We start from the raw sequence: 16,173 nt of genomic DNA on the forward strand, positions 1-16,173 counted from the left end.
AATCGAGAATTCAACAGATATGTAGTAGTATTTAATACACTTAAAGGAAAACAAGTGCGTGTGCATTGATCTGCACGTGCTCTAAAAACAAATGCATTTTGTTTCGCAGGACGCTGTGCTCTTTATTCTTCAGCGTATATTGAGTGGGGGTGCAAATCAGGTAGTGACGCCATTCAGTCTGTTCAACTGTGATTAAAGCCAGAAAGATGATAACTTCATCGTGGCAATCCAAGGTCTTTGTCCCTTTCATGTCAAGAAAATGCACAGTTCACCTTGATGTCTTCATCTCAGACAAAATCAAAACAAACTGAACTAAAAGAAAGTTGAGGGGAAAAAAATTGCTCCTCACCAAACAAGGGAGATGTGAAAGCGCTGTCAGTTGCACGATGGTTACATCATCTTTTCTCATCTATACACAGCAACCCAGTGATTTATCAGCATGATACACTGTTTTCCTTGCTGTGGTCTCAACAGTCTTATACCACAGAGATGTTTTATTTAAACCATGTCTATCCGTTTGTAGTATTGGTAATATGTATTTATGTAGAAAGTAAATAATGTTTTCAGGACGTTAAATAATTGAAATCACTTATTCTCTCACGTACGAGAGCACAGAGTTAGCGTTACTGACAGATCTACAGATGACATGTCATTTTCGGTATTACAGATTGTTCACACCTCCAGTGGTAGCTTGATGTCCTGGAACAGTAGATGCACTGAGCTAAGTGAGAACTGTGCCAAAGGTGAAGTCTAATGTGCATACACCACCTTAATGTGTCACACAGATGTGCTGATTCAACCCTTATCCATGGCCGGATATGTTCCTATGTTATTTAGCACGTGGAGTGAATAAGCTGGGTAGCGCTCTGAGCTGATGCTGCTGATGCAGCGTCCAGTCATAGCTACAGAACGTGAGAACAAGCTCAGCTGAAACACATGAGAAGCTTGTGGTTATTTCGGGGAATCAAGGATTATTTGATATTTGATGGGTGTATAGGGTGTACTTTGTGAAGGTATACTTGACACTTATCCAGATGCTTATGCACTACTGGGGACAATATTTTCAGTACGCCAATCCCATTTCCAGTAACCAGGCTATCAGTCACACATGCTGTCAACACACACCAGGAGAACACTGGCAGTTAGCCAAAAAGGTTTTATATCAGTGGGGAAGCCCTGGCACCTTAGCTAACTTCTAGCTAAAGGTCAAAGGGCACAACTCGGTGCAACCTAACCTACTTCAGTACTGCATGTCTGCAAGATCCAGTCTGGACCAGATGAGACAGGAGATGTCCGGTTTCTCAAGTACTATTGGTAATGAGAAAAGGACACTCAGTGTAGCATGGGAACGATTTACAATAGGGCTCAGAGCTTGACAGTTGGGTGGTGGTAGTAATAATAATAATAATAATAATACTTATTATTATTATTATTATTATTATTATTATTATTATTATTATCCATTAATCCATCTTCTGTACCACTTATCCTACAGGGTCACGGGGAACCTGGAGCTTCACACACAACTTCTATGCAATTGGTACTGTTCACTCGTCTGCGTACCTTACGTACATCTGATGGATTAAAAGTGGTGTTCACTAGATGGCACATCAGAGCCAAATCATCCCGGTTCATCTAGTTTCCAACTCGAACTGCACTCACGAGCTCTGTTTCTCTTTAAAAATTTCTGCTGTTGGCGTAATTGATGTCGGAGGTCTGCGTCTCAAATCGAAAACCCTCACCGTACATGTAAAAATATATTTGACTAATTCAGTAAAGGACGCAGTATCACATGGTGCTATGCCGCCTCCGCGATTTATGCAGGTATTGCACCATGCGGTCGTGTTCGTTGCTGTGGACGTGCACAAGCAACGCTCCAAATGACCGCAGCGGCCATCTTGCATACACGCATGCATAGTTAAAAGCAAGTACAAATCAGCCTTACAAATATTTGGAGAGTATTGTGTGATTTCCTGAGTGCACTAGATATTACAGCTTGTTTTCATTATCAGAAATCTGAACATTCAGGAACCGATGTCTAATCATTCAAAAAAAAAAATTCATAAAATTCCTGTTATTAAACCTTTTCGTACGGACATAAGTATGTGTAAATGCACATATGACATCAATGTAATGTAATGTAGTGTATCTGAATGTTTTACTGGGCTAAATAACATGAGCGATAGGACAAGAAGTTTCAGAACCAGAAATGACGTCTCCCTTGCTTTTTTAGCATCTTGTTCTGCCACATTACTTTTGCTTCCTACTTTAAGAAATGACTACAAAGTCATCTGCATTTTTCGCCATATCCAAGATGCACGAGCATGTGACTGATTATGCAAAGATGCTATGATCATTAGTCACCAGTTGGTCATCATAGAAATGACCAAATGCTTGGTTGGAAGGGGGGTGGGGGCGGGGCTGGGTGACACATACAGAACGATCGTTCAGTAAAATGATTATGTATTATGAATATTTTAGTTCGTTTTCCATTTAATTCCCTTTCATTAACAGGAAAATAAAGCTGTGGAAGTGCCTAATCCTTGAAACCCTGTTCCTAATGTCACTTATTCCACACATTTATTTCTATATTATGCACTGGTAGTTAAAGAGGAGGTGAAGAGGTTTGGGAAAACCCATCAGATGGCTGAATCCTAGCAAAAATTATGTTTTAGTTTGGATGGTTTTATTCAAAATTGGATTTTTCTTAATCTGCCTATAACCCTTTTTTTTTTTTACACCTCATCTTTCGAAACCATACATACTGTATATTTCTCCAAAATGGTGTGTAAATGTTTTTATTTACATTTTAACCTTACCTAATGTTTCATGTGAATGTTTTTTTTCTTCTTCTTCTTTTTCTGGGCCGCCACACGTTTAATACTACAATATACTGAGATCTGGGATCAGAAATATGATCTGTGCTCTTTATTAGCTTAGTGTACAACCTCAATTTATGAAACTGCAGCAAATAAATGATTGCTTTCACAGCCATTGAATCAGAACGGTATCAGATGACTAAATAATATATGCTATTCTACCACTTACCAGTGCTCAGAATAATAAATAGTAAAATTCAGTTTAAAAATAAATCTTATTATGATCAGGATTAAGACAAACAGCTATGACACAGAGTTAAACCCTTTGATTTGATACATTTATATAAAACTCATGCACATGTAACATCACCAGTCCTTCAAGTAACCAACAAGCCGTTTGTTTCATTGTCTCGGTTCGGACGAGGACTTATCTCTGTGGCTAACTCTAATGCTCCCATGCTAGCAGTGGCAGTACACACAGCACGACATCACAGTGCATAGCTGTTGTGCTGCTATTCCAGAAGACACCTGATCTCCACAGCTGATCAGCTTTCAGCTGCTTATAATATGTATGCCTGCCATCTGGGTGTTTATAGCATGCTTTTAACTATGCAATGATAGCAAAACAGCAAGTGGATGCTCGGCAAAGCTAAGGAAGGAGGCAAAACAGCACCATACAATCCATTTGTAATCATGTAGCCCTTTGTGCTTATCTGAGAACAGCTTCTTAAAAGTAGTGTGGTGGGAAAAAAAACAAAAACAAAACCATGCTGTCCAAAAAGAGGACATGATCCTGAATTAGCAATAACAGTCATCTTGTAGACTGAATATTTTTACACTATAATGAAGAACTGTTACTTTACAGCACCCATATTTAATTTCTCATTACTGCGTTTATAGGCCTGCCATTAACTAGAAAAGAACTTTGCCCAATAATAAATACTCCTGCTGTGCCAGAATCACTGCGCGAAAGATAATAAAAATTCTAGAAATAAAGACAAAACACCAGCTGGTGACAGAATCAGCTAGTCATCTTTCAGTTTTAAGGCATTATAAATTTTTAAAAATCCAACAACAACCTATTATTGAGACGCAGTCTTTCTACTGTGTAAAAGAAAGCCTTTAGGTCGACAAGCGTGTTCTGTACTTTTAGAACCACAAGGGCGAGGTGTGCTTGGAACTGGATTTGGTTATGAAGGTGGACGCTTGATATATGTCGTCCTTTGTGTATCCATACAAATAAAGAGTCTGATCATGATCATGTTTACTTTGATTACATGATTTCTGTTTCCATCAGCGGCTATGTGAAGTTGAGATCCATCTTTTCACACCGAGGACGACTGAGGGACTCGTACACGACTATTACAAAAGGTGCAAACGTTCACTGATGCTCAAGAAGGCAACATGATACTTTAAGAGCCAAGGGGGTGTAAACTTTCAAACAGGATGATCGGTGTAAATTGTTAGTATTTTGTCTTCTGGCATCTGAAGGGCAGTATTAAATAAATTAAAAAAAAGATCTTTAAGCAAAATAATAACAATTTACACTGAGGCGAGGGGGACATTTACTTCCAGGAGGTATGCACTGCTGGAAGCGTGATCTCGGGAGTATGTCTTCTCTCACTAATCTAGGGTATTATTTACAGTATGTATAGTGCCGACACTGTTAAGTAATAATACGACTAGCACACACTCACTTGCTCACATTGTCCATGCTCCCGATGGGGCTGAGTTTAGGAGGTTTCAGATCCATGCTTTCGTCGTGAGAGCTCCAGTCCAGGGTGTGGAGTCGAGATTCAGCTCTGTGAACTGGAGGCTGGGATAAATGTCTGGAGAAGGGAAGACCTGTCAAAGGAACAGGCTGGGGTACTGATTTCAGTGTTGCTTCACCTATCACCCTCTTCACCTGAGAGAGAGATAGAGAGAGAGAGAGAGAGAGAGAGAGAGAGAGAGAGAGAGAGAGAGAGAGAGAGACATGCATGAGCTCAAACACTCACTAAAGCTGATTTTACACTGTGCCCTAACCTAAACATGAGGCTGGTGCTTGTTTTTGTGCAAGCCACCCACTCCAGGATTCCTGAACTAGATGGACGTGCTAGAAAAAGGAAGCGGAAGCAGCAGATATTTCTCGTACCCCATGAAACGAAATGCACCGTAATCCTGAAGCAGTTGAATAGAAAATTCTCGTGAGGATGAGAGCAAAATCAACCTCGGCTGTCCTCATTGTCTTCTAGTGAATGGAGCTTAGTGATGATAATAGCGATGCTAGCTTCCACGCAACTCCTGCTGTCTAACTACACTCATGTATCTCTCTAGTCTAGCCCAAATCTAGACCATTGGTTTGTGATGCAAGAGGTAATTACACGGCATTAGCCTTCTGACCCTCATACCATACACGAAAACAGGAAGAGCAGCCAATTTGACTGAAATCTCTATTAAACGAGGAGGAAATTCACAAGATAAACAATGCCAGTGCAAAGTCAGATATCAGGCAAGACTACACACGAATACATGAATACTTAATGCTATAATGTTGTTGATTTAAAAAAAAAAAGTAAAGCCTTTTAGTTTTTAGAAACTGGAATGGAGGTGAACAGTAATGTGTTAATCATACACTCACTTAGTACTCACTACTAGTAAATGTACTCAGTTTTACTCAGATCTTACTGAAATGACCACTACAGTGGTCGGCCTGTGGAAATGTGTCATCATTAATACAGTTCAGGTTAGTTTAGAGGTGACTGAACCTGATCTCATAAAATCTGTGGACGATGCAGTTTGTATGATTTCATGAAAATGCACAAACGTAAACTGCGCCCCCAACTCTAACCATAACCGTAGCTGTAGCTTTTGATTCTGGCAAACTGTTACAAATTTCACAAGCGCCAGATCATGTTGGGTGACTCGAGGTTTTTGAGAAACTGAATTTAATACATTAAGTATGAAACAATAGTCTTGTAGATACCAGACAGTTGCACAACTACTGCTGTAATAAGTAAAGCAGGAAGTTCTACTTTGGCACATTGTTTGAACATGAGATATGAGAACATTCATGCAGAACGGATAAAGGTTTGCAATTCTATATTGTTTAACTAAAAATGATATGTCCAACAGTTGTTTTGAGGCATTGTGTGACGTGTGATTTTGTCTGATGATTGTCTCATTTTGTGGTATTCAGGCTTAAACACTGCAAAACCATAATCATGAACAAACCACCAACGGACTGCATTCCATCTCATGCTCACCAGTACAACTCAAAAAAGAAGTATTTTAAGTGTCATTAAAGCTGCTGTAAGTAACTTTTCAGCTTAAAAAAAAATCTAACCAGATGTTACATACTGCTGCTTTAAGTGCTTTATGTAACTGTAGGTGGGGCTTCGTGTGTTGTGTTTGTGTGCCATTGATACATTACTCAAGTCCTGGATTTTGACTATTTAGTAACCTGATTTAGACTTGAATCTCGGCTTGGACGTTATCAGCCTGAGACACTAGATAACTGTTGGAATGTATCTGAAATATTTTCCGATCCAATCAGTTGAAGTATCTTATTCCATGTGTTAAGTGACATGATTAAGATTTTGAACATTGCATCTCTAACATTTCACGTGACTTGGCAACAGAAGTGAGACAGCTGGCTCGGGCACTAAGAGGAAGTCAGTATTAGATCAGTGTCGAGTTTTGACTGATGCACAAAGCTCTGATATGAGCGTCATATTGAAAATTGATTGGCTATAACACTGATAATGGCGTAATATTTTGCTTTAAGCAACACGTACAGTTAACGTGCAGGGTTAATTAGGGTATTGTTCATTTCTTATGACTTATAATGGTTTATTCACTGAGTATTAGTCTTTATTCATCGAGACATGTATTACTACGTAACTGGGGATTTGTTATGTAAACAAGACTAATGATTGCATCGTTGGCTGTTATAATGAATTAATAACTTAAATTCACATCTTCTTCGTCATACTGTTCCATGGTAGACTGTTAAGTTCCAGGTAGTGTCACATGACTGCAGTTTATGGCTTTAAGAGCTAATAAAAGCTGAATAAATCAACCATACTTTATTTGCCTTCAATACTCTAAAGGAGAAGTGACCAAAAAGTGACATGTTCTCATGATCACAACTAATAATGCAATTATAATTCATTTTCACCTGGCAAGTGTCCAGTTCTGTAGCAATACACGTCTTTAAGAATAAATTCTAATGCATAGTGTCTAATTTGAGCTTTATCAAACAATGAACATGGCTTTAATTAAATCCTTCTGTATGTTCCTTGATATAAAGTGTTAAAATAATATCATACTGTATCACAGCATATGGATATAAACGGATATGCAGGTTTTTTTTTTTAAATGCAAAGATGTGCACAAAGCTAGTACTGTAATTACTTTATTATAAATAATCGGAACAATAAAAATGTATATTTATTTGTACAATAATCTCCGTCCAGTTTCAGTGCTATTCCAGTGGTTATTTTGTTTTGCTTTACAAGCAATTAATGAGCATCGTCCTTTAAACTGTGGCCTATAGACACACACACACACACACACACACACACACACACACACACACACACACACACACACACACACACACACACACACACACACACCTAAAATTAAGGGAAGTTGTAAAACTGTTAAGGGAGATTGTAAAACTCTCAGCCTCTACTTCCAGGTCTTAAGAAATCTAATTAAAAAAAAAAGGTGAGGTTCAACTTCTGTGTAGAAAAAAAAAACTCTGATACAAACTGCCTACGCTTGTCCCCGTTTAGCCTTCAATATCTTCACCACCATTTGTATCAATAATAGTTGTGAATCTTTACGGCATGACCTTGAATTATAAAGCATTACAGCCGCTGTCAAGGTTAAGAAAATGTGAGTAGTAAATAAATCCATAAAGCCATATAATATCTTTTTCTTGATAACGATTAAGCAGAAAAATTATCGGGTAGCCTTGGAAACTTTTAACAGCCTTGGCTGGTTGTTGCGATTCACGCAACTGTGAACTCAACTTATTGAATAAACACAACAGCGCATGCTGTAAATGGAAAATAATCAACCTTCCACGTTAACAACGATACGTCTTTCTTTGCACCTTTTTTTTTTGTATCTGCGTATTATTAGATTTCAATTATGTAGATCGTCCACCATACGAGTTCCAGTGTGAGTTGTTACTATAGAAATGATACCATATTAGAACGAGAGCATTTGTATAAATTTGAATTATAGCCACTACTACTATCAGAGCTGCTGTTATAGAAAATTAATCAACGCCTTCGGACAAATCAGATTGTAGAATTCAGCGTCACGCAGACAAGGAAACATAATTCAGGACATTTTTATGTGTATAACTTCCTGTAGTGTTTGATTGCTAGTGTTAACTGGAATCATTCTGAGGTGTGTTTTCGTTGGGAATGGGGCTGGACAGATGGGACCAAGTCCAAATGCTGAATTATGACTGTAATGTGTGTGGCAGGATGCAAGTGTGCATACTCATCGTGTTTATTGTGGGCAAAGCAGAAATCGTGCTCTCGGTCCATACGATAAGTCATCATACAGGCAGGAAGCATCAGCAAAAGGATCATCCATATTCATAAAGGTAAAACAGGTCTGAGGTCAAAAACGACAAACATGAAACTTGTGCGCTTGGAAAATGAATGAAGGAAATCGGCTCAGAGGCACACGTGCATGGAACGAAACTTCGCAAAGACACAGTGAAACATGAGGGTGTATAAATACATATAGTAATCAGGAAACTAATCGAGAACAGCTGGATACAGTCTCAATGATTACACATGGCAACACGAACGTGAGGAGACAGGACCAGCAAATGAAAAGAAATGAATGTCACAATAAGAGTGGGGATTTGTGACAATGACAATGCAGATATGTTGACACGTCAATGCCGGAAATGGCGTCCAACTACACTCCGGAATAACGGATAAATATATATATATATATATATATATATATATATATATATATATATACATACATATACACACACACACACACACACACACACATATATGTAACACCCAGCACCAACAGAGACTGACGCGTTCAAACTGAGCTGTCACTGTTGGGCCTTTGAGCACAGCCCTTAACCCTCAACTGGATAAGGGCATCTGCCAAATGCCATAAATGTAAATGTAAATCTTACTAACTGGGCGGCTGTGGATCAGGTGGTACAGCGGGCTGTCCATTAATCGTAGGGTTGGCGGTTCAATTCCCGGCCCACGTGACTCCACATACTGAAGTGTTCTTGGGCAAGACACCGAACCCCAAGTTGCTCCTGATGGCAAGTTAGCACCTTGCATGGCAGCTCTGTTACCATTGGTGTATGAATGGGTGAATGAGAACCAGTGTTGGATAAAAGCGCTATATAAGTGAAGACCATTTACTAACCACACACACCTGTTCACAATAACAGACCACAGTATATATGGACTTCCAACCAACACTTGTCTTGTGAAGTATGTGCCCTGCGATTTTCTCCAGTCATTACCAAGCCTTTGAATGTGTTATAGTCTACCTGGTTGTATATGTTCTTTAGTGTTTGTTAGTGTTTTGCCTAGTTTATGTTGTTTGCTCATTGCCTGACCGCTGCCTGTTTGTTTACCACGTTTCTGCAATTAGTATTCTCCACAGTGTTAGCCTGACGGTTTTAGCATTCATATTCTGCAATCAAACAACCTACGAGACTATGTCCAGAACAAAGAGTAGCTTATAATTCAGTCATCTTACTTCTTTCTTTTGTTAAGAAACTTAAAAATAAAATGTAACCTAAATAACCCAGTTCCACTTGTGCTACGTGCTGATTTGAATGATTTCACGGACCCCTTAAGCGAGCTCCTCAGCTGGAGCTGGTCTTACTTTTCACAACCATCTCACCTTGCTTTTTTTCCATCAGCATTTCCCAATCGATCTACTGCCCTGATTATGAGTTACTGCAATGATGTCCTGCGGGTGTTATCTAGGGCAGCTCAGCAAGATGAGCGCTACACCGCCAATCTAGGTAAACAGTTTTAGATTTCAAGCCCTGTATGAAAACACGGCATACACTGGTATCTTAGCAAGGTGGTCTAAGATGTTACGAAATAGCCGATTTCTCCTTTTTTCCGAAAACAGCATCAAAGTCATGTGAGCAGTCAGCAGGTGTCAGAGCCTGGGCAGAGCATTAAAGCAGGAATGATAAGCCTAACAGACTGATGGGAAGGGGTTTAAATAAAACTAGATAGCTCTCACTGAACACTACAAAGAAACCATTTCAAAGTGCTTTAAATAGGCTTCTGTGCTCACAAAGTTTCGATGGAAAGATCAACGTGATTTGTATATCAAGAGAAAAGGTTCTTTCAATATTCCTTCAGTCATATAAATGCATAATTAAATAAATAAACCAAAATAAAACTATATCTCTGATTTTGTTTTCTGCAATATGACAACCCCAATTCCAAAAAAGTTGGGACGCCATGTGAAATGTAAATAAAAACAGAATGCAGTGATTTGCAAATCTCATAAACCCATATGTTATTCACAATAGAACATAGAAAGCATATCGAATGTTTGAACTGAGGAAATGAACCATTTTAAGGGAAAAATAAGGTCATTTTGAGTTTGATGCCCGCAACGCGTCTCAAAAAAGTTGGGACAGGGGCGACAAAAGACTGGAAAAGTAAGTGTTACTAAAAAGAAACAGCTGGAGGAATATTTTGCAAAAAATTAGGTTAATTGGCAACAGGTCAATAATGTGATTGGGTATAAAAAGAGTATCTTAGAGAGGCGGAGCCTCTCAGAAGTAAAGATGGGATGAAATCTAGATGGAAGCAGATGTTGCTCTAAAACCTGTATATACATTTCAGCATTGATGGTTCCTTTCCAGATGTGCAAGCTGCCCATTCCATATGCACTAATGCACCCCCATACTATCAGAGATGCAGGCTGTTGAAATGAGCGCTGATAAAAAGCCGGATGGTCCCTCTCCTCTTTAGTCCTCTTTAGTTTACATTACATTTACATTTATTTATTTAGCAGACGCTTTTATCCAAAGTGACTTACAAATGAGAAAATACAAGCAAAGCGATATATCAAGCAGAGAACAACACAAGTAGTGCTACCATACAAGATTTATAATTGAGTTCTAGAAGAAGCAAAGTGCGCAGAGTAAGGTTTTTTTTTATGGGTTGGTTAGGTAATCACTGAAGAGGTGGGTCTTTAGCTGTTTTTTGAAGATGGTGAGAGATTCTGCGGTCCGGATTGAGGTTGGAAGTTCATTCCACCACTGAGGAACAGTTAGTTTGAAGGTTCTTGAAAGGGATCTTGAGCCACAGTGAGTAGGTACTGCTAAGTGTCGGTCATTGATTGATCGCAGATTGCGTGAGAGAACGTAAGCCTTCAGGAGAGTGTTGAGGTAGGGCGGTGCTGTTCCAGCAAAGGTCTTGTAGGTGAGCATCAAGACCTTGAATTTGAGGGGTGTGACATGGGTTTAGCGAACATGGCATCCATGGTTTCCAAAAAGAATTTCAAATTTCAATTCGTCCGACCACAGAACAGTTTTCCACTTTGCCTCAGTCCATTTTAAATGAGCTTTGTCCTAGAGAAGACAGCGGCATTTCTGGATCATGTTCACATACGGCTTCTTCTTTGCATGATAGAGCTTTAACCAGAGTTTGCGGATGGCACGGTGAACTGTGTTCACAGACAATGAGTTCTGGAGGTGTTTCTGAGCCCACACAGTGATTTCCACTACAGAATCATGCATGTGTTTAATGCAGTGCCACCTGAGGGACCGAAGATCACAGGCATGCAGTATTGATTTTCATCCTTGTTCCTTGCGCACAGAAATTTCTCCAGATTCTCTGAATCCTTTGATGATTTTATGTACTGTAGATGATGAGATATTCATAGTCTTTGCAATTTTACATTGAGGAACAGTATTCTGAAATTGTTCCACAAATTGTAGATGCAGTTTTTCATAGATTGGTGAACCTCTGCCCAGCTTTACTTCTGAAAGACTCTCTTTTTATACCCAGTCATCTTACTGACCTGTTGCCAATTAACCTCCAGCTGTTGCCCCGTCCCAACTTTTTTGAGATGTGTTGTGGCCATCAAATTCAAGATTACCTTCTTTTTTTTCCCTAAAAATGTTACATTTACTCAGTTTAAACATTTGATATGTTTTCTATATTCTAGTGTGAATAACACATGGGTTTATGAGATTTGAAAATCATTGCATTCTGTTGCTATTTACATTTTACACAGCGTCCCAACTTTTTTCGAATTGGCGTTTTAAACGGGAAGTTCACACACGAATAAAACACACACAAAGACTGTTACCTTCTTTTTTCTTGGCGTGGGTACTGGGGCTTCTAGGCTCAACTCTTTTTCTCTCTGTGAGACCTTGTCCTCGACTGCACAGCTCCGTGTGGCCTGAGAAAACAGGAAATGACCAGTGCCAGATAATTAATAGATCTATGAGTCAATAAAAGTCAGCAGCAATGGACCTTTGCATCCTGGCATGTTTGGCTATAAACATTAACCATTACAAAATGAAACAGGAAGTGAAACATGGGCATTGCAGAAATTAGAATGCCCCCAAAATATACAAATATGGATTAAGAACTAATAGGAAACAGTTTTATTCTTCTTATACCATGACAATGTACCAGTGATTTTAGTCCATGCATTAACAATGTTCACGGCATTACATGTTTCAATGTTATTTAAAACGCTTGCGTCCAGGTTATGGCTATCCCGTGAACAGCTTCTCCCATCTGAGCTATGGACCTCTCCATCTCTTTGACCTCTAATGCCCTCTTTATCTGATCACTGACTTCTGGTGGACAGCCTCCTCTAGGCTCACAGTCACAGTTGTGCCTTAGTCTTTCCATTTTCAATAATGGATTTAATGGTGCTTTTCACGATGTTCAAAGTTTGGGATCATTTGTTTTATAAGCAAATGCATATGCAAGGCACTGCAAGGCACAATGCGTGCTTGTCTGATAATTAACTTGAATTTAATGTTGCATTCGCAACACTGTAAAAAAAACAAAAAACATTCTGCAGTCTATATTAACACCTTCTTTACATACCCTTTGATAGACACAAGGCACAAATATTAAAGCGTCCAAGAACAAGAAGTTGTGGTTATAGCTTGGCGGTTTAGCTCGACTAAATAAAGCAATCGCGCAGGTTTAGCATACACAGGATTGCAAAATATCCAAGAAGTAAAAACTATCTGTTCCTTTTTGATTTCTAAAAATACTCTATGTAAACAAGCCTATTTATAAGCTGCACAGATCTCGCCCTGAAGGGTCATACTTCACAGTTTATTGTCTCAGAAAAGGCAGGGAAATAAGCTTTAAGCAACTGAATAAGTGATACATAGAGAGATATATTTGCACATGCAGGTCATTCCAGGTTACTGTACCTCGTATATAGTGCCAACAACACACTGGCATCATGCATGATAGCAAATGATAGCAAACAAATATACAGACACTCAAAGAAACATGAAAACACACACACACACACACACACACACACACACACACAAGTGTACCTTCTTCTTTCTGGGAAGTGGAGTGGGTGCTTTTGGTGTCAGACAGGATGTTGACATGGTATCTGTGTGTGCTATGTCTATGAGGGCCTCCTGGGAACAAAACAAATGCAATGAGTTCACATGAGCTCAGCAGTCTCTACTGACACTGCTTACGAAGCACATATGGCACAGGTATATGTACTGTAGCTTAGCATCATACTCATACATGAAGTGACATTCACCCTGAAATGAAATGCTGAATTAATTCAGGACCAGAAAACTCAAAAGATCCATAGTAAAGCAGAGCTTCACAGAACGAAGCCATATCTGTCACCTCAACAATGCAAAGGTCATCAGGGGTTATTTAGCCTGAGACTTATAAGATATATACAGGTGGCTAGTTTGGCTCTTTGAGTGCTAAGCAGAGGAGGATATTATCATTCTAATTAAACATTACGTTTATGTAGAACTAATGTATGTCCTAATGTTTATTTTTCCAAAACACTGGGGCAATGAGTTCATGCTTTGTTTTTTAATCTTGCTCTAGTTAATGCTGTTTACCAGCGTCATTCAAGTCTGCATCAGCAAAACAGGAGCCCACATCTTACACCTCAGAGTGCCATCACCGTAGTGTCAAGGTGACTCCCATAATCCATTACGCATCTATATATGCAAGTAGGTGAGAAAACCAGGGAAAAATTCGGAAGCCCTTTTTAATCATTATCATGCTCTTTAGAAATATTACAAAACACATTTCTGGTATTTTTCCCCTTAGGGCGTTTTCACGCTTGGTCCGAATACTTGAAACCCCCAGGACAACAGGACAGATTCTGGGCCCGTTCGCTAAATCACCTCTGCTGTGCAATATCTACAGGATCTTTCCATCTGCTTGATTATATGATTCAGCGCCTTCATTGAAGTCATAAAAGTGTAAAACATGACCGACTAGTGAAGAACATTAATGTGTATCAACACCCACTTTGACCACGATGATGTTTGAAGGCTTGGTTTTGGCCAGCTCCTGTCCGCCATCTGGCTCAAAGATGGCACTGTAGTTCAAAATCAGCCTGGCCATGATCTTATTACAGACATCCTGCTCCTGGATGCCTTCAAAACTAGGAGACACACTGAGGAAGAAAACAGAAACAGAACACCGTTAAACTAATTACACTACTGTGATCCGTGCAAAGAGATCCAAACAGTTCCCAATCCAAGAACACTCGAGTACTGGGGGCTTTGTGTTTCACCAGGTCAGTAGAAAGGGCACAGCTACATTTGATGAAGTACTGATTCATTCTTTCTTTTTAGATGAGGTGATTATTTTTGGATTACCATTCTGCAGAAAAGCATTCATTTCACATTCTAATTTCTAAAGCCATGGCCACTAATTTAAATAATTACTGGGAAAAACACACATTTTAATGATACTGTTGAAAACAGCCATCAGTGAAAGCCATATCATAACACTAGCTTAAACCGGTGGATTAGTTAGCAATAACATTATGTACAGACACTTAATTTGGATGATACTCCATGCTGATGATGCAAGCTTGGAATAAAAAACAAGCCTAAAATCTAATCTTCAATATCTGTGAAGTTATTACTATAAAGTCATGTCTGTCTGCCAAGTCACTTTAAAGTAGGATGCAATTTGGTGACTAGTGAGGCTTTGCCTAACGGCTGTTTATAGGATTACAGCATCCGAAGTGTGTGTTTCCCAGTAATTATATAAACTCTACTGTCCAGTGCTTTTTGTAGCAAAATGTGAAATGGATGGTTTCATAGGAAGACAACACCATCTAGATGAAGATTCTAGCAAGGTAGTGTATGAAGCTGACAGCTTGTTGGTGCTGGGACTGGAACACACAACCTGTGAATCTGTGACTCAAAGCCTTTCCCAGTGAGCCACTACAAATACCCCAGAATAACACCAAGCCATTAGCTTGCACTGATTCAACTACTTGCCCCACTGAATTAACTCCACTAAAAGACTTTACTGAATTAATGCAAGCTAGTTGAGCTAGCTGTGAAGGCTCAATGGTTAAAGGGATAGTTCAGCCAAAAACGAAAATTCTGTCATCAGTTACTCACCCTCATGTCGTTCCAAACCCATAAGGCTTTCCTTCATCTTCAGAACACAGATGAATACATTTTAATGAAACCTGGGAGATTTCTATCCCTCCATTTACAGTCCAAGTAACCAAAACTTTCAAGCTCCAAAAAGTTCATAAAGGCGTCGTAAAAGTAATCCAGTGGTTTAATCCCAATTTTATGAAGCGATACAGAGGCTTTGTTTGTGCAAAAACAAAACTAAAATGAAGTCTTTATTTGCAAAATATATCTTCTATCTACCTGGACTGTCCCGCCGGGGCCATGTGTGTGCGGAGTTTGCATGTTCTCCCTGTGCTGCGGGGGTTTCCTCCAGGTACTCCGGTTTCCTCCCCCACTTCAAAGACATGCATGGTAGGCTGATTGGTGTGTCTAAAGTGTCCGTAGTGTATGAATAGGAGTGTGTATGTGATTGTGCCGTGCGATGGACTGGCACCCTGTCCAGGGTGTACCCCGCCTTGTGCCCGATGCTTCCTGGGATAGGCTCCAGGTTCCCCATGACCCTGAAGAAGGAGCAAGTGGTATAGAAGATGGATGGATGGATGGCTGGATACCTGGACTGTAAATGGACGGACATAAATCTTCCAGGTTTCATTAAAATGTCTTCATTTGTGTTCTGAAGATGAACATGGGTTCGGAATGACATGAGGGTGAGTAATTGATGACGGAATTTTCATTTTTGGGTGAATTATCCCT

At 39.4% G+C, this 16,173-nt stretch overlaps 1 protein-coding gene across 5 annotated transcripts in view; it reads right to left on the minus strand.

Annotated features, from left to right (window-relative positions):
- fam13a (family with sequence similarity 13 member A) overlaps window positions 1-16,173 on the minus strand; it is an 83,431-nt gene that overhangs the window by 53,258 nt on the left and 14,000 nt on the right. For all 5 annotated transcript variants that reach the window (XM_053679880.1, XM_017463495.3, XM_017463496.3 and 2 more), the window contains exons 5-8: window positions 14,348-14,495; window positions 13,390-13,479; window positions 12,165-12,257; window positions 4,517-4,725 (exon numbers count right to left, since the gene is read on the minus strand). In XM_053679880.1, coding sequence (XP_053535855.1) covers window positions 4,517-4,725; window positions 12,165-12,257; window positions 13,390-13,479; window positions 14,348-14,495 — 540 coding nt within the window. The remainder of the gene's footprint in view (window positions 1-4,516; window positions 4,726-12,164; window positions 12,258-13,389; window positions 13,480-14,347; window positions 14,496-16,173) is intronic.

This window comes from Ictalurus punctatus, chromosome 3 (genome assembly GCF_001660625.3).
Source record: "Ictalurus punctatus breed USDA103 chromosome 3, Coco_2.0, whole genome shotgun sequence".
Taxonomy (NCBI): domain Eukaryota; kingdom Metazoa; phylum Chordata; class Actinopteri; order Siluriformes; family Ictaluridae; genus Ictalurus; species Ictalurus punctatus.